The 19,157-nt window shown below is 38.8% G+C and overlaps 1 protein-coding gene across 4 annotated transcripts in view; it reads left to right on the top strand.

The window, feature by feature from the left end:
• The first annotated feature begins 1,057 nt into the window (after positions 1–1,057).
• Positions 1,058–19,157, top strand: part of LRMDA (leucine rich melanocyte differentiation associated) — a 604,919-nt gene continuing 586,819 nt past the window's right edge. Inside the window, exons 1-3 of one of the 4 annotated variants that reach the window (XM_074544771.1) lie at positions 1,058–1,381; positions 4,878–4,948; positions 5,254–5,354. In XM_074544771.1, coding sequence (XP_074400872.1) covers positions 1,081–1,381; positions 4,878–4,948; positions 5,254–5,354 — 473 coding nt within the window. In that variant the 5' untranslated portion in view covers positions 1,058–1,080. The remainder of the gene's footprint in view (positions 1,382–4,877; positions 4,949–5,253; positions 5,355–19,157) is intronic. The other 3 variants (XM_074544774.1, XM_074544773.1, XM_074544775.1) reach the window with 3 other exon arrangements.

Below are 19,157 nucleotides of genomic sequence, written 5' to 3'. Positions count from 1 at the left end.
TTATGCTGTATTAGCAGAAAGGGGAAAAATGAGCCAGATTTTTAAAGGTGCTTAGGCAGCTGAAGAGGTAGGTAGATGACTAATAGGATTTAGGATCCAAGCTTGGGAAACCTTTAAGTCTTATATAAAATTCTTACAGAAAACCTGTAGCTCCTCTAGTCTGCCTGAGCAGTGATAACCTACTATCATTCCATTATTTTAATTAGTTAATTCTTGTTCTGGAAAGACTCATTTGACAGGGTTTTCTGATCATTTGCAAGGTATTTCTGGTTTCCACACAAATTGTTCTATGTTCTAGAAACAAAAAAATATTGCTATGAGAATGTGGTCCTTTCCTGGAGATAGCATGTTTTTGGTTTTTATTTTTTTCCTGCAGGTGTTGCTTTACCAGTGACATACATCTCCTTAAAGGTAAGTTATGCTTTATGCCACAAATTATTGAGCTGCCTAGTAGGTGGACAGTCAGTACAGATAATATTCCAAGTAATCTAGCACCTTATGGGAACTGAAATCCAAGGTGTGATCCTTTTGTCAGTGTCACAGATTGGCAATTTCGATCACTTTTTCCCATGGCCTATTCCATCACCGCTACAGCCCAGCACGTGGGGCTGCCCCGGCGCTGGGAAGGGCGGAGAAGCTGGGGGAAGGTCTGGAGCACCCGTTTTATTTACGAGGAGCAGCTGAGGGAACTGGGGTTGTTTAGCCCGAGAAGGCTTGGAGTGAGGGTTGGGGCAGCTTAAGGGAGGGTTTAGGAAGGTGGAGGCCGGTCTCTTCTCTCAAGCAGCTGCCGACAGGATGTACCTCTAGCTGGACCAAGGGAGATTTAGGTTGGGCATAGGAAGAATTTCTTCATAGAAAAAGGGATTAAACATAAGAACGGGCTGCCCAGGGAGGTGGTAAGGTCATCGTCCGGAGAGGTGTTAAAAACAAACTGAACGAGGAAACACTGAACCACTTCATGCCATGGTCTAGCTGGCGTGGTGGTGTTCGGTCCTAGGTTGCACTGGATGGTCTAAGAGGTCTTTTCCAACCGAGCTGATCCTGCGAGGCACGGTAGTCGCTGTGTGCCGCTTTGAGCTCATGTTCCAGGAAGGATGTCGCAGCGGGGCCCGGGGCAGCCGCCGGACAAGGATGACCGTGACCGGGCACGCAGCCCTCGGGCCGCGCCAGCTCCCGCTGCCACCGCCCGGAGCCTGGCTGCGCCCTGGGCCCTGCCGCAGGAGGCGGCGGGAGCTCCGCGCTGCCGCCGCCCCCGGCCCGGCCGCGCTTCCGCCCGCGTCAGCTGACTCTGCCAGGCAGCGGCCCGGCCCGGCACCGAGCCCGCGGAGCCTCCGGCGCGGCCACCCGCAGCATGGCAGGGGCCGTGGTGAGCGGAGCGCAGGTAGGTGTCCGCGGCCCGCAAGGCCGGCCGGTCGCGGCCCCACCTGCCGCGGGCAGCGCGCCCCGGCCGGCGCGTCCCGCCCCCAGCACCGGGAGCGGCTGATCCCACTCCGCGCCGGCTCCCGCCTCTCTGCCGGTGCCGGTGCCGGTGCCGCTCCCGCTCAGTGGGAGCCGGTTTAGTTTCCAGCCGCAGCGGGGCCGGTTTAGTTTTACAGCCGCGCCGCGCAGGTATCGCCTCCGTCGCCGCAGCGCTGTCCCGAGGCCGCCGAAGGGAAGGGGCTGAGGAGCGGTGCCGGGGGTGCGCTCCCAGCGCCGGCGGATAACAGCGCTCCGGGCCGGGCAGGGCTGCGCTGCCGGTGCCGCTGACGTGCGGCGGGCGCGCCCCCGGGGCTCCCGCGCAGCGCGCTCCCAGCTGGATGCGCTCCGGCTCCGAACCGCGCTTGCTCTGTCCGGCTGGGGGGCCGCGGGAGCGAGCTGAAGGAGAAGGAGTGAAATGTGCTGTTTGTTGTTCCTCCTGAAACCGCTCATGTTTGTTTCGGTTTGGTTTAGGAGAAGTTGGGAAATTAACACAGCCTGCTGACTTTTACGCAACGCCTTGTATGGCTACTGAAAAAAATTCTTTGTGAAAGTTGATGACATTAGTGATGAACCTGTGACTAAAGTTAGAACTTTTTTCTTCCCCTAAGGAGGAGGAAGCTTGTCTTATTTTTGAAAATGGTTTGCCTTTAAACCAGGGTGCTGCCCATCTAATTGCTTCTTTAATCTGGTCACTATTTCTGTGTGGAATTCATGTAAATATGTGTGTAATATGAAGGCAATTAATTGGCTGATTTTGAAGCTGCTGCAGGAAATAGTCTCTGTGGTGCACCCTGGCATTGAGTGACCCACTGCCTTCTTCCCTTGAGCATGCCTTGAGCCCTTTAATTTGGCTATGTTCCCAGCATACAATCTTCTAACAGCATAGAGTAAAATGTAATGCTCAGCTGACTGGAAATATTCTCCAGATGTAGCTCCCTTCAATGGGAGAGAATGTACAGTATTGAGAGTTCATACATGACCTTTTTGGTGACATTCCTTCATAAAGACGTTACTCTATGGGTTATTAAGATTACAGTATCCTTGTAGAATGATCACAGAGACTAAATGGTGATGCCCTCTGAAACTAAAGCAGAAGAGAGGTGCAACTGCTATTGATAGTTAAACTTATGTTTTGAATATTTTGTAACAACATGTCTTTTTCATGAATTGCATACAGTGTGTTGAAGAGTTTGCTAGAATATCTCAGGCCTCCATAGCCTATCTGATACTGGCGTTTGTGGGAAACTGAAGATTTTGGTGAGGTATTGAGTAGGCCACCAGTAATGACTGACTGTGACCAACCTTCACTATATCTTAGAGAATTAGGTCACAGAAACCTCTCCATTCAGTTCTTAATGTTGTGTGATGGTCTGTGACTGGTATAGAAAAACCTAAGAAATCTGCTATTACTGATGTGCTTTGCAGCCAAAGAGCTGGAGTCTTGGGAAAAGGATGCTTGCTCTCATCTCTCAGTGGTGACGTCTCTGGATATGTACTTGGAAGCTCATAGTCATGTTGAGGGTATTTGAAGAGGAAGCAAAAGGAAGAATACTGAGTTATGTACATTTTATTGTTTCCTGAGTAAATTATTTTGAAGTGAAACAATGAAAATGAAGAAATATTCTCATTTCTTCTGTCTACTGACATTTCGTTTTATATTAGCATTGTACTATGAGTGTGCTAAAGTGGACTCTGTGGAAGTAAAATGCCTTTACAAGGCCCTAGCATTGAGAGGCCATGATAACAATATGTCATCTGCAAATATGCCTGTGAATAATGTGTTTGCACCAGTTGTGTAAATATATTTACATATTATAACTGTTCAAAGGTTGAACCTTTGAAACATTTTATGTATTTTGTCTCCTGTGTGCTCTAAATGACATTTGTATGAATCCTTTTCTTCAGCTTCTGTTCTTGTGGATAGGGCTTTGATGGCCAGGTAAGTTTCTGAAGCAGTGTGTGGCAGGCCAGAGTCCCCTGCTCCTTCTCAGCCATGCCTCCCTGGGCTTGCTGTGTTTGTAGCTCCTCAAGACATTCTTGTCCTCCCAGTGTTAATAGGCATCATATTTTAGTTATTTCTGTTTCAACCCGTTATGTTGAACCAAATGCTTAATCCAAAGTGTTAAGCTGTTAATGTGATGTCTTTCAAAGGGTTTGCAAGCATTAGTTTAAAGAAATCTACAATTCAGTGAAGAATGATGCAGTTCTTTTGTACATACCTTTGTGTATGTTGTAAAACACGTTGTGATTATCTTAGATGTAAACTGGAGGAAAACCTCAACATGTTTAATTCAATAAATTCTGTAAAGCATTTTCTGTTATATAGAAACCATTAGGATGCCAACTACCCAAAACAGTTCCTTTCCCTTTTGTTCTTATATTTGCTCAAGTTGTGTGTATGTTCTGGTGCCAGAGTATATTGCAAGAGCAGGTCTGATTTAACAAGAGGAAGAAGTTGTTAAACTGAGCTTCAAGCTACCTGTTTTCTGCTCATAAAAATTATTTCACTGTTGTCAGCTTTATCTGTTGAAGTTATTGAACAAAATGAATTAAATGGAATGCCATATAGTATTATCAGATGCAATCATTTTTAGAGCGTAGGAGATCAGGATGACTTGCAGAAGTACATACTGTCAGTCTGCTCTGCAGAGGAGTCTCTGTTTTAACAGAAGGTGGAATACTATCAAAACAACTTTGATGGATTTTTTTGCATATTTTTCATCCAGTGTATTTTACACTAGTGGAATATGGTATTGAAATTGACTTTATAATTAAACAAATGGATAATAACAGTGTTGTACAGATAGTGGTCTAACATAGTGCTTAACTTGCTAGTTGGTCATTAAGGGAAACTAGGATCTCTGCAGCACAAAATCTGAAATGTCAGTATTTTGAACACAGAAAGGATGAGCCAATATAGATGTGTAGAATTCTTGACAATAGTTTTGAAAAGCTTTGCAAGATTTCTTCTGGATTGTGGGAAATCAAACCCATGACTTCTAAAACGGTACAGCAGAAATGATAGAAAAAGTTTAGCTGCTTTACTTTTTGTTCTTCTGGAAATATTGTCACTCACTTCATTCTGACTAAAAACAAATGAAACCAAACAGAATCTGAGTTTTGTGCTACCACTAATTCTTCCTGTGTTTGCTGAAGATGGGTTAGATGGGCTGGTATGAAAAAGAGTACATGTATGTGAAGGTAATGAGAAGCCAGAAATCTTTCAGACTTCTGTGACTGTCTGAAAAGAAGCTGCATGCTTCATTTTCATGGACATGGGTAGCCCTCTTGCTCTGTCCCTAGTGTGCTACTGGGAGTAATAATCTTCTCAAGGAATGGTTAGAATGGATTGACCATACACTGCTGAGGTATTTCTGCACCTAAATTTAGAAAATAACCTTTGTTTGTTGTATGTGAAGGGCCAAACTGGAAGATCCTTTGGATGGCTTCTGGTCCTTCAAACCAATTTCTTCTGGAGCATGCCAGAATGGTAATGTGAAGTAACATTAGATCAAAGTATTAACAGTGAAATAGAAGAAATGTGATACATTTAATTGAAGTATTTTTACTGGAAGGAGACAAAACATGCATAAAGACTATAGATATGATAAATATTAAGTAGATGGTATCAATGGGAAAATGAGTTTGTGTGATAGATTTTATAGCTGTAAAATTTATGTAGTTTAAAGCTGTAATGCCAATTCGTTGCACGTTATCGTTTTATCAATGAGACAAAATCTGGACAGGGACCCAAATCTACTGGTGAAATGTTTCCCTGTTGCTTCTCTTTCTCAGGTGTCCTACATTAGTCAGGACTGTGAAGAAATTCCAGAATTCCTAGGAAGAAAATATGGACACATGGCAAAAAGGCTAGATCTTAGCTTCAACTTGCTAAGGTATGTGGCAGTATATAGTTTTTCAAGGGCAATGTGGAATTCCAACTCCTGAAATAGACTGGGTTTTTTTTCAAAGTAGAAGAATGTACATTGGGTACATTTAAATGTTGTCAAGTGGATGACACTGTTTTATAGGTAATGTTTGTCTCCTTTTCTCCCACACTTGGAGCACAAATAACCAGGTAAGTCTGGAAAAGTAATATGTGTTAACATAAATTATGCCCATTGAGAAGCTTATGCTTTGTCCTCTACTTAAATTGGAAAATAAACGTCGTTACCTGAAGAAGTAAAAATGGGATCAAAAGTAAATTTTCCTTAACCAAAACACAAGTAAGTATGTGCTTCTCTCCCTTTCTAAAAATTTTATTTATGGATTTCTGGTTATTACTATATATGCTTTATAATGCTCTTTTTCCAGATGATGTGTTTTGTTCTATAATTTTATTTTTGTGCATCTGTGTGGTTAAGTGCTAAAGCTAGGCACTGTTCGAATTTGTAATTCCTTTTAAGTATTTTAATATATGGATTGGTTTAGGATTCTGTAGTATTGCTGTGAGCTACTACAGCATCCCATTTCATTTAATCCTTATAAGAGAGCCTGATGAGGTGCAGCAGAGTATATTTCAGGCTGAAAAATGTGGGTAAGTATGGAGGAAGAATTTGAGTGCAGTTGTCTGCTTAATAAAAAAATAGGTTTGTGGAGGTAGGGTTGGACTCAACTAATTTTCCTTTTATTTTACTGGGGGCAAGCTTGTCTGCTTGTGAAGAGTAATACAGAAAGTTGTGTGCTGATGCCTTGTTTTCCTAGAAGAAACAACCATTGATTTTTACCTTACTTAATGCTCATAAATGTTCTTCTGAGCCTTTGTTAACTCTGAAAGACTGAATCATACATGTAAGAGGTAGCTGAGCAAAGGAGACACTAAATCTGTGGATTGTTGCTGTCTTATACTGTGACTCTGTATCGTTGGATATTGTAATCAGAAAAGAGAATTTTGCTGGGGGATGGGATCAAAGGGTAATTTTTTTTTTAATTTTGTCCTGAAGATAATTCAAGGGTCTGTATGTATATTAAGATTTAGCATGTTGACAAGACTGCTCCTTCTTTATGTTTCTGGGAAAAAAGGTGTTTGTCTCTTTCAGTTAATGCATGATTTGAACAGCAATTCTCTGATTTTGTTTCATCTCATAAAGTAAAATAATAACACTAAATTTGGGTGTAAAGTACCACTTTAAAGCCCTGATCATATTTTCATAGAGAGCACAATTGGTGATGTATTTCTGAAATTTGTGTTTTCTTTCCTTCTTTTCTTCTCTACTCAAAAACACTTAGCTTGTTTTTCAGAAGGGATATAATTTGGTTTTATTGAGGTTTGTGGAAGAACAATCAGCTTGTGATGTAGGAGAAGTTGTGGTTGTAAATCTATAAAAGTATTTTAAGACCGGAAATCAGATTTGGGAAAGGGGAGAAGTGGATTTTTTTTTTTTTTTTTCATTTGGGAAGGTAATACTAAATGGTATGAGAGCAGTAAGGATTTCTCATTTTTAGTAGTGCTTAGGTTTATTAAGCGCATGGAAACTAAGAGTGAAGTATTTATGGTGCAGTAGCTGTTCACACTGGTCTGCATTTATATATTAGCCCTCTACTTACATATTATTGAGAAAGTCAGAAAAGATACAGAATAAATGCCATAACCTTAAATGAATGTGAATATAGAGTAATGTCTTGGGCAGTTGTTGAAGCAAGTGTAAGCAGTGACATCTTCTTTAAACAGGTGTTTAAAAATCTAACAATGTAGTATAGTGACGAGTTTTTTGATTTTTAGCAGTAAATGCTTAATTTGAAGAGTTTAGCCTGTTGTTTTCAGTGGGGAAACCATCCCTACAATTAATGTTGATTTAGAAAGGAGTTTGATTTTTTTAATATAACTTACTGTCTCCTGTTGTCCCTTGGTAAAGGTGTGAGTTGAATGAAGAAGACCAAGGGTGACCAAATATAGGAAAAGATGAAGAGAATGCTGTGTTTTGCTAGCACTGTAGTTATTTGCAGTAAAGATGTTAGCTTTCATTATAATTTGATTTATTATTGGATGAGGGTTTGTGTGTTTTTTTGAAAAGAAAAAAGAAAACCAAATGTTCTTACATGTGATGGTTTTGTTACAAAGATTTCCCTGGTTATTTTCTTTTTGCCTGGGGTGTGTCCATATAACAGAGGAGGGGAGGGTTGTCAATAGTTCTTTTAAACTAGCAGTTTAATACAGAGGAAAGTGTACGTTTTTCACTGTTTTTTTTTTTCTGACTTCAGGGTTCTTCCCAGGCTAGAGCCCCTTCCACTTTTTTAAAATTTAGGGGCCATGTAGATGTTTAATTATCTTTGCATCAGATGTGGTATATCTAATATCAACACTTGATACATAATCACAAACAGTTGCTTTTGTGTTGTTCTTGTTTGCCTTTTTCCAAGAGCTAGTGTCTCTCCTCAAAGTGACTGCTACCAGTTGCAGTGGTTACACATCTCCCCTTTTCCCTGGGAGGGAAAGGAAAGAAAGAGGTGAAAGGTACAAGGGAACCTAAATGGGAATTTTGGGAAAGAGGAGGAGTAACAGCAATTTGCTGTGTGTGAGGCAAAGAGAAAAATGTGTGTGTACTTAATGGGCAGGATGTGGTGCCGCTGGATTGCCTCCTGCTTATGTCTCTGGCTGGTGGAAATCCTTCAATCCCAGACAACTGTAGTCCACTTGTGACTTATTTCTTCTCATGCTGTTTTCATTGCATTGATTTTGTTTGAATACATTCTAATATCTTTTGTTTCCTTTTGGGGCCGAGAGAGGGTTGTGAAGAAGATGGAGCCAAAATCTTGTCAAATGCACAGCAAAAGAACAAGAGGCAGTTGTCACAGCTGCAGCAAGGGAATTTCCAGCCACCTCCGGGAAGGTGGAGTGGAAGAGGTGCCTAGAGAGGCTCTGGAATGTCCACCCTGGGTGGTATTTAAAATGCGACTGGACATAACTCCAAGCAACCTGATCTAAATTTTGAAATCCCCCTTTTCTGAGCAGGGAATTGGAGTAGATGATCTCTAGATGCTCCTTCCAACCTAAATTATGCTGTGATTGTGCAGCTTTATTGGTGTGGTACAGCCTGAGTTGTAGCAGCTCTTTTCATTTCATAGTGAATTTCATCTATTCTAGAAATGAACTGTTTACACTGTGTATTTTCAATAAGGCATGTTTCAGCAGCAGAGATATTTTGCTTTGGATATCTGCTCCTGAACTTCTCATGGCAACTGTATTTGATAGCCTTCCCTAGTAACAGGGTTCTTTCATAATAGGTGGAAAACATTTCCCAGTTCTCATTTTTGTGATGGCACAGAGCATGGGAAGAGGAGACACTGATGTGTGAGGGTTAGTGTTACCTGGAGACTTTGTAAAGGATTTCAAGGTGTAATGAAAAACTATTTTTGATCATGGAAAATTGAAGATTTCACTAAAACAAGAACAAGGTAAGTAGTAATCACTGGTGAAGGAAGGAAAGTAAGTGTGTAAGAAGGATGTAGTAGAGGTAGGGGGTAGAGATTTGGATGAAATACCAAGATTTTAGTTTAGATGCATCTTGCTATCTTGTGGGAAGAAAAAAAAAAACCCAAACAACCCACAGCTTATTCAAAGCTTTTTTTCACTTGTCCTGGATGAATGTGTTCAAATTTTTTCCTTTCACATTGAAGGCTAAATGCACTCCAGTGCTTGAATAACAGATGTCAGTGGTTTTGTACAAACAGGTGCCATGCTTTTATAAATAACATCTATAGTTCAATTCACTGAGAAGTCCATCTTGTGATTTTGTCCTCAGTAGTTTTAAACATGTGAGTTGTTTTCCTTTTTCTTAGAGAGACTTCTTCTCGGTCTAAGCTATGAGGTGAAAGGGATAGTGAATCTTTAATCTTGGCCAATGAGGAAGGATTAATCCAATAATTGTGCTCATGGAGATACAAATATCTCTTCCTTCTCTCTAGGGTGCAGATTATTTCTGCTAGGAGCCTGAATAATTTGCACAGTATGTGCTCGTGCATAATTTCCACTGTGTGATGAAGAAGGTGCATGAATGAAAACATTCCCTTGAACTTCAGTCCTAGTCTGGAATGTTCCTCCATGACTTTTGTGAAGCTGAGGCTTTGTAATATCTTCTCTGTGGACTAGGTATTGTTCTTTCTCTCTTCTGCCTCCTGTTTTTTAGCCTGGGGGAATATGCAAGTGGCAGCCTGAAAATGGACTTCAGTTTTCACAGGGCATGTTCCTCTTTGTAAGTTGAGCATGTGAAAGAAAGGCTTTTTTTTTTTTTTTTTAACCACCTTCCCGGTCTGTGCAGCAATAAGACATGCAGAACAGGAAGATGAACAACAAAAGAGAGATGGAAATAAAAGCCAGAATTCAAAACAAAGCATGACATATTTTTAAAGCCTTTAGACTCATCTTTATAGCACTTTAAAATGTTGAAGGAAATGCACTATTGTTAAAACTTTTTGATGGTTTTATTTATAAGGTAGAAAAATATTTTCCCCATAATTGGGTAACTCTTAATCGTAGCAATTGCATATTTATCAGTATGAGGGGCTGTTATTAATGTAGCTGTCATGCACAAACACATTTCTGCATTAAATCCATTTAGTATGTGCATTATTCGGTCTAGAATGTCACCAGGACATCAAAGCCCCCTTAGGCATAAGAGCACAGTGCCCTGCTGTGGCTGCAGAAAGGGCTTGATCAATAAATGTAACATGTTAATGCAGAGCAAATAGAATAAAAGATTTCTTTGACAAGACATGAAAAATCACCTTGTGGCAGCTGGCATGGTGATGCCATTTCAGCGGAGACACTAGCAAAGTTGATCTGACAAGTAAAGAGGAGAGATGATGGTTATAAGGTGCTTTTGTTTCAAACTTCTTTCTTGACCTGTCAGGTTTTGAAGGAGCCTGAATGGCCCTTTTTTGTCATGTGAAAATTGTAGTCTTAGGCAGTTATGAAGCAGTTATCTCTTCTCAAATTGTGAATGCTGCTGTTTAATTGATTCACTTAGCATTTGAAACTGTCACGCATTAATAATTGCTAAATCCTGTAGATACTGCTCCAGTGTGTCATGCTTAAATGTGTAGTTATCAGAAAATTAATATCCTTAATGAACTGATGCTTTCAAACTAGCATTGCATGAAATCTCTTTTGCCCTTTCATTTGCTGAAGGTATATCAGCCAGTTTTCAGAGAAACCCCTCCCGACAGTTGTGTGGTTTTATTTATTTATTTTTTTGATGCCCAACAAATGCCAGCTTTGCTTTGGATACATAGTGTGCTCAATGACAATAAATATAGTAATTATGCTGGAGTTGGTAATTAACATAATTATAGTCAATTACGACAAATACAGTGCAGAGCTAAATGAATGAGGGTGAGAAATTAGCAAGCTAATTGATTTACCTTACGTGCTGCTTTTTCCTGCAACTAACAGTTGCAGATTTTCTGCAGGAAAGAGTGTTTACAAATAGCTGATTGTGTTTTGAAATGATTCTGTCTTGTGGCTCTCACTGCTGCTTCCCTACACTGAGGTGAAGAGGGTTGAAATATGGGGTAGTGGTTACAAGGAGAAAGGAGCTGCTTGGTCCTCACTGAATGCTTTGGAGGAAGATGTATGTACTTTAATTTTAGATGCTTCTTCCAGTATTGAAAGGAGAAAAGCCTATGTGATCCTTTAGAAAGGATATTGCTTGAGAAATTTTGGGCATATATTTTAATCCCCTTAGATGTTGCCTGAATAATCTAAGAAACATTTATCTATCTGTCTATTGATGTCAGAGATCTGCAGAGCACTGGATCGCTGGGGGAAGAATTGTTCAAGGAATCTAAGTGTGTTGAAACAGTATGCCCTTGTTCAACCATCAGTTTCAATAATTTAAACCACTGGACCAGTAGGGATGCATAATATCATAACATTTGTGCACATTATAATTGCCTGTTTTGTTTCAAGATGATTTATAGTATCTTGTCTGAAATAAGTGTATTGGAGCTATGGAGTTAATCTGTTTCACTCTCCTTGTTTTTTTCTTTTCTTTCAAGCATGACGACAGTTTACTATGTGAAAAGAGAATGTATATGTTTTAAAAAATCTTATTGAAGATTTTGTATTGCTCTTTTAAGAAAAATGTTAAGTAGTAGTTGAGATTTCTTTATTTAAGAAAACAATAATTTACATATGTTTGTAAATTTTATTCTGGCTATTGTTTATGGTTTGAAGGTAAATGGAATTGTATAGAGAGACTTCAGCAAAAAGATAATGTTTTCCGTGGCTAAGCAATCTGAAATTTATAAATTCTTGGTAATTTTTCTTCTACTATTGCAGTAAATGTATCAAGTTCAAATTAGTAGGTGTGTAGTTTGAGGTGGATACTCAAAGTTTACCCTTAAAGGAGTGTCCTACAATAAGCACAATATACTCTTTTTTAAATAATGTTGAAACGTTATGGGTGTTTAAAAATACTTGCACAGTAACACTGCTAAGAATGGTCAGTCTTTAGAAACAATTCAGCTCCTAGAATAATTTTGCTGAATTAAATATTTATACATGAGGAATCACTGCAATTATTTACAGATATAATAATCTTTCTGTTGAAGTCTTACATATTTATTAATCACTGTGGACTACCTTTTGTGTAATTATCTTTCTACTGAAAGAACTTGTTGTATTAGATGGACTGAAGGCATGTATGTTGATGGCTTATTTCTACGTGGGTAATGCCTAGGGAGTTGCGTAAGAGAAAGTTTTATAGATGTATAACTATTGGAAAACTAGAAGGAGAGCATTACCAATAACAAAAACAATTACTAACTTCAGCTATGAACTCTGCTGTGGGCAGTTAATGGACATCAAACCTAAATCTACTCCTTGCTCTCTTCTTCCCTTCCTTTTCCCTCCCACCACGCCATCCCTTTTTAAAAAGTGGCATTTCAACAGGAACCAGGTGTGATTTAGCTTTTTGCCCCCACCTTAAATCTTTGGAAATACTAAAACTGTTAAGATACACCTTTTCTCGCATGCAGCAGCCATGCCTGTGTTCTGTTGCTTTGTCAACTTTAAATGTGATTATAGAATATTTGCCACTACAAAGCATTATCTGTATATTTTTCTGACTTGTATATTTTCCTGCTGTGTCTTAATTCTGGTCATTGGTTTATTGTTGATATGAAGGGGACCATTCAATGACTGTTGTTAAAAATACCAAATCAATGGGTTATAGTATGCACTTAAATATCAAACTGATTTCAGCATACTATACCATGGATGTAAGCTGTACTTTTTAATGGAAAAGTTATTTTTCCAAACTCAGTAATATGTTAATAATAGGTACTAGAAATTGTTGTATTTCAGTAAGGGTGGATGTTATCTTCGTCAGTCCCAGCAGCCTCTCTTTTTGGCTATTGATCCTTGCTTGACTTTTTATGGCCCCATAGTCACTAACAGACTGTGAAAACACTGTTGTATATATATACCTCTGACCCCCCATGCTGGCCATCATCCATTGATTTACAGTACCTGACAGATCAGAACACAGGATTGTTTTCTGTTCTGCTTTCCTCAGGAAGGCTTAACATTGTGGAAGGAGTTGTCTTCAGGGTGAATCACGTGGTAGAATTGGGCAAAAACTTTTTACCTGTACCGTTGGCTTAGGGGATGGTGTATGTTCATATTGTGTACTTGAGAATTCTTGAGTGGATTACTAGAATTTGAAATCTGGTAAAAAAATTAAGTGGCACAATTTGACATTAAGTAAAATAAGTTTGTGAGCTTTGATTGTTACATCCTTAATTATAGCTGGTGAATATTGCTATGCTGGTTGGTGAAAGTTCTGTTTTTGGGGAAATCCATGTCAAAAGGTCTGTTGCAATTATGAATCAAGATGAAATCTGTACTTCTGAACAAAGATGAGTGACAAACTGGGACTTGAACAGATATAGGGTTTCATATTAAACATCCATTGACTCAAGACTGTTGGTAAATCCTTTTGACTGAGGCAGAGCATTTCCCAGTGAATTGGTGTTTGCATCACATAATTCTCTTCATGTTTCAGTGTGTAGGGAGTGAACTGCTTTTTTTTGATCAGAGATTGAAGTTGGATTTTGAAGTGATGTTGGATGCTAAATCTACACAACCTGCAGTTATTTTTTGGGTACCCAGAGCACTTAATTCACTGGCATAGTCAATCCAACTCCTCTTGTGAAAACCAGTCTTAAACTAAAATCAGTTTTTGTGTTGAATTCTGTTCTGAACATTTGGAATCTATGTTAGATTGAGAGATTATCAGTTAATTAATGGAAGAATATCACAGTCGATGGAAAGTATTGGCATTTGGAAGAGAAATAGTTTGATGTACTTGTTTTAGTTTTCAAAGAATGATAGTAGATTGAAAATAATATCTTGGTGACTGCTCTTGCGTAGTCCATGATTATCTGGATTTTAAGACTGAGAAGTACTTTTTTTCCAGAACATTGGGGGTTAAAGAAAAGGGCATGATAAAGAGCATTTGTTAAGTACAGTAATCAGATGGATCATTATTACTTTCAGACTTCCTTAATCTCTCTCACTCTAAAACAGTATTTCCTCATCATTGCTGTTGTGAAACAAGAGCGAAGGACTGCAGAAATAACTGTTGCCTGAGGACAAGGAGCTTGGCTGAAGGGAAGAACCTGCATTAACCCTGGAATTATTGTCTCTATCTTTTCCTCTCTAGTTGAAAGGTGTCTTCTTCTCACCTTAATGCAATAGAAAAGATTCTCAGCATATAGTTGCAGGTGTGAAGAACTGACTAGCTTTGCTGATTCCAATCACTAAGGAGGGCCTCAGTCCTCCAGTGTTCAACTAACATGCTGGTGGTCATGGTACAAAAAGCTACTTGGCATTTGGCAGGAAAATACTTATGGAGCTTTTGCTTATGCATCACTTGTTTGCTTATATGGTCTTGCATGGTTTGTGTCATTTTTGAGATCTTGCATTTTACATAAATCATCTTTACATAAATTATCCTGGAGATGATTTTTCAGATGAAAAAGACCATCCCCAAACTCTTCTCTCGTGCAAGCGTGAAGAGTGAGGAGCGTGGAAGTGCAAACGGGCCATGTATTTTTCTCAGGCTCAGGATTCTGCATGTCAAACCAGACATGCTATACGATAATTATACTGTCTTTAGGGTCATGGTTAATGCAGTGTTATAGCTCAGTTGCAGGCTTTACCCATGAACTGATGCTTGCAATTATGTGACATTTTATATTTTTTATTTATATTTTTTTGTTTCTTCTGGTCTTCCCTTTTGATGATGCTTACCTGAGCGAGTTGCTCACTGGTAGAGCAGGAAGATTATTTTCTTTTTTAATACTTTATTCTGCCTTTTTAATTTAATTTGCCTGCTGAGTTTACAACTGGAAGTGGTGAATGTTGTTTATGTAATACAGCCATTAGCATTGCTCATGTTTGTAGAAAACATTGCTAAGGTGAGAGACAACAGTGGTAGAAATAAGTTTTAAAAGAACACAAGTAAGAGTTCTAATGTTAGAAGGTAGTTTAATTGGTCCAAAAGTCAGGGAGGTTGATAGACTCTTTCAGATTGGGCCCATAGTTCTCTTCAGGTGCCTAAGTGTCTGCTGTTTTTCCTGTGCAGTTGCTATATGAGCTGTATTGGCAGATAGTAATAATTGGATGTGTGCACAAGGCCAGCTCATTTTTTTCATAGAAAGCATAGTGTGTGTTGGCTGCTGCTGACAGCTTACTGGCATTTAATGCACACACAGAGGCATGCACACACAGAGACATGCACACCCCTGCACAAAAAAATAACATAAATAAAGATCTTTAAGATGTATGCATACTTCCTTTATATATAAATGTGGTGTATTTATTATATGTATATCAGTTATATTTTTAATCTATATAATCTATATAAACCTGAGGGTGATGCTCAATTATTTTTCTACTTTGATTCAGGACTTGTGGTAGGACTTCGTCAATGATAACCTTTTCACTTATAACCTTGAAGGAAGGAACACATTACTTAGAGGTTCCTTGCAAAAAACATTCAGTCTCTTGAGCATAAAATCTCTTAAAGTGCAAGGAAATGCAACGGAGTTGTCCTCGAACCATTTGAGATTTGTAAGGTCCAAGACTTGCTGAAGTGCAATGACTCTTCAAGGCCATGTGGCCACAAAAGCACTGGATGAGGATGCTGTATTTTAGACTCTCAGGACTTCCAAGACATTTTAGTTGAAGAGATAAGAAAAACTTATCATAGTTGACCTAGTTACTTAAGTGATAAAGTGTAGTGATTATTCTAAAGCACTTAAAGGCTGAAGGAAAAATGTTCTAGACAGGCCAAGGATTAACAGGATATTGAATATTCTTAAAGCTCTGCTTCCAGCATAGTTATGTTAAGATAATTTGACAGTCCAGTGTGTGAATGTTCAAATCACAGCTGCTCAAGGATCTGAACACTTTCTACCTATTATCTTGTATTTAATACATTCTCTATCTTGGACAGTGAAGTGCTTTGGAATAATAGCACAGAAACAGTCATATGTGAAGGTGATTATATTGGAATTGCTGTGGCAAAAATGGTCAAGTACTATGTTTTCTAGGAATGGGAACTGAGCCACCTAAGTGAGAAGCTGTGTATGTGTCCAGTTTACTTTCTTCCCTCACTCTGTGCTGCCTTTTCTCCCCACTGCCCTCCTCTTCTTAAATCAGCAGAAGGCTGCAGAAGGTGCTGCTGAGCAATTTGGGTGCAGGGGCAATGTGAGGCTCCTGAGTTCTTGCCGGTGGTCTCTCTCTTTTGTTCCCTGTGTTGTTCATAATGGAGCCAGCTGTTAGCTCTGTTCACGTGCAGTATTGGTTCTAGTTCTGCCAGGTGCACAATTAGTAAATTGTCTGCCAGTCTAAGTGGGGAATGTCACAGGGCAGTTCAGTTTCTTGCACTGTCAATTCTTTGACTTCCTTTAAATAAGTCATATCAAATAGTCTGTTACTACCCCTAATAAAAAGGCTTTTGAAATTTGGATGTACCTCTAATGAGACTCTATCTCAACCCATTTAATGTGGGCCACTTCTCTGGGACTGAATTATAGACTCTGCAACCAGAGGTGGTTTGAAACAAGAGGTTCACCTGCATTTAAATGATTGAGCTGAAGAGAAGTTGTTTCTAAAATTAAGGAGACTAATGCATTACTGTAGATTTCGTCTCACTTCCTGGTAATTGGTCAATGGAGGAGGAAATAACAAATGTCTTCATTGAGCTAGAAGTGAATGGGCATGTGTTTCTTTGTGTGTTTTAGTATAGCATATGAAAGTCTAGGTTGCTGTAGTCCTAGTATTTTAAAACCTAGTGGAATGGTGAAGTCAGCTTTAAGGTAATCTTGTACTTTTTTTTCCTCCTGTTTTCTTTCTGAGTGGGACCATAAATGCACTGGAAGCATTTAAGATTAGTGTGGGTAGAAATAGTAGTATAATAATTCTATAATATGGATTGAATAAATAATTCCTGTATTGTAGCAGATGCACCTTAGTAGGCAGAATAGCATCAGAAATGGTCAATAAGTTTCATTCTATACACAGAAGATCAAATGTTTCAGGTTGTCTACCTTATATTCAATGCTCTGTGATGTCATAGTCTAAATCGGATTTTCTGTATGATTCCCTGACTGTGTAATTCCATACAATTCTCATTCTTAGGGGAAAAACAAAACTAGGGAAAAAGACTTCTGGACCCAAGTGAGTGGAGTGAAACCTTATTCACACCTGTCTTTTTCCTAGTAAAAAACCACAAGAAAGTCTGCAAAAAGGATAAAGGTTTCTCTGTAAGTTCCTAATACCAAATATCTGAACTTAACCTCTGTGTCAAGAAATTTGCTCAATTAAAATATATTCTTCTGCTTTTTAAACCACTTGCAGAAAATAATACATATTTCCTTTGACTAGATTTTGTATGCTGAACACAAATGAGATTCTTGTTCAAATCTATCTCATTGACTGGAAATAACCTTATTCATATTATAGAGTGCATTCACATCAATGCATATTATGTAGAAAGCTAAGTATTACTTAGAGACTTGCACAGGACGGGCATTTCTCTGCAAAATTTTAAAATCTGTCCTTGTCTTTTGCTACAGAGCACTTTATGTATATATGTATTTATTTCATTAATTAATTATTTATGTTAAGGCCCTCATCTCTTAAAATGAGCATTGGAATAGAAGGCAAATTGCTGTTGAAATTCCCTCTCTGGTGATTTCAGCTAATTCAACCACAACTAGTGTATCAAAAAGAGTAAACAATTCTCCCCCTCTCCACCTCATAGACACTAACAAGGAAACCATCTTTGACCCTATGTAAAGCTTTATCATGTAAAGCTTTGCATGATAGACTCTTTTCAGATTCTGGTGTGAGCCATGCTAAGGCTCCATGTGGAAACTTGACAGTGCCTGTCTGTGCTTGACATTATAACTTTAGGATTTTATGTTATTTAAATTTACTAAAGTGTACCCTGTATCAAACTGCAGGTGCTGCTACACTTCTATTACAGCACAGTAACACTTGCCTCGTAAAAACTCTGAGGCTTGTGAAAGAGTTAAGCAAAGCAGCCAGAAATGGTTTTCAGCTTTTACTTTTCAGATACAACCTTTTAAGCATACCTACATTTACCTGCAATGGCAATCGTTTTGCATTTTAATGACAAATCAAGTATGCTAACTTGCATTTGAAACGAAAGTGCCTTAAATGTCTCTGGCTGTCAGAATGAGATGTTAGGAGCTTGATGAAAAGAGAACAAAGAAGACAAAGTATGAAGCCTAGATACAGAGCAAAATGAAATAAAACCTTGTATGGCCTGTCAGGGGTGTCAGTTGATATTCCTATCTAAAGCACATTATAGTATTACTTTGCAGCTCATAGCTTACTCATCTGTCTTTTTTAATTCATCACATTCTAGCCCACATCTTTTAAGTCCCATGTGTCAACAATGGAAGAAATCTGTTAATTGACAAATGAGTGTCACAAATGTGAATTGGTGCCTTTACATCAGAGGCAGGTAGTCTCTGTTGTTTTTTGTCGGCTCTATTATTGGCATAAGCCAGTGTAAGACATCTGTCTTTGCCAGAATGAGAGATGACAGCCAGAGAAGGGCTGTCATTGTTTTAGTGCATGTTCATTCTGCTGAGATACTGTATAAAGATAAAATGTCAGTTAAAAGAATATGAAAAACTATCGGGAGGAAGTCCTTAAATTACTTGGGAAGGGGATCTGGGAATTGGTGCCAGAATTGAAATCCGAACGTTCCAGTTTGCATCTATCACATCAATTTAAAAATAATACTTTCTGAGTAACTGGGTCAGTTTATAAGGCATTTAGGAAAACGTTATGTTGTGTTGGCATAATTAGCTCATAAGATGGAAAGAAAAACATATCTTCACAGGATATGAGTTTATTACAAGTTCATTTTTCAAACATGTATAGAATTGTCTCAATAAAAATATGCTGTGTAGCATCTCTAGTGTTGATTTGCATCTGTTTTGAAATATTGAAATTGCTCCGTTCCAATTTCTTTTTCTGTTATAGTTCTATTTTAGATTGATGAATAACATAATGAAATAAAAAGCATAGCCAGCTGTGAGTTGATGAGACAATTAATAGGAAGAAAATTATTAACATAGTTTCAGGGTGTCTAGAGGGTGTACAGTATATAAAAGTTACTCCCAAATCACTAAATCCCTTTATTGCAATAAAT

The sequence above is a fragment of the Zonotrichia albicollis genome, chromosome 7 (assembly GCF_047830755.1).
Source record: "Zonotrichia albicollis isolate bZonAlb1 chromosome 7, bZonAlb1.hap1, whole genome shotgun sequence".
Lineage (NCBI taxonomy): Eukaryota > Metazoa > Chordata > Aves > Passeriformes > Passerellidae > Zonotrichia > Zonotrichia albicollis.
This window is presented reverse-complemented; position numbering and strand designations above follow the sequence as displayed.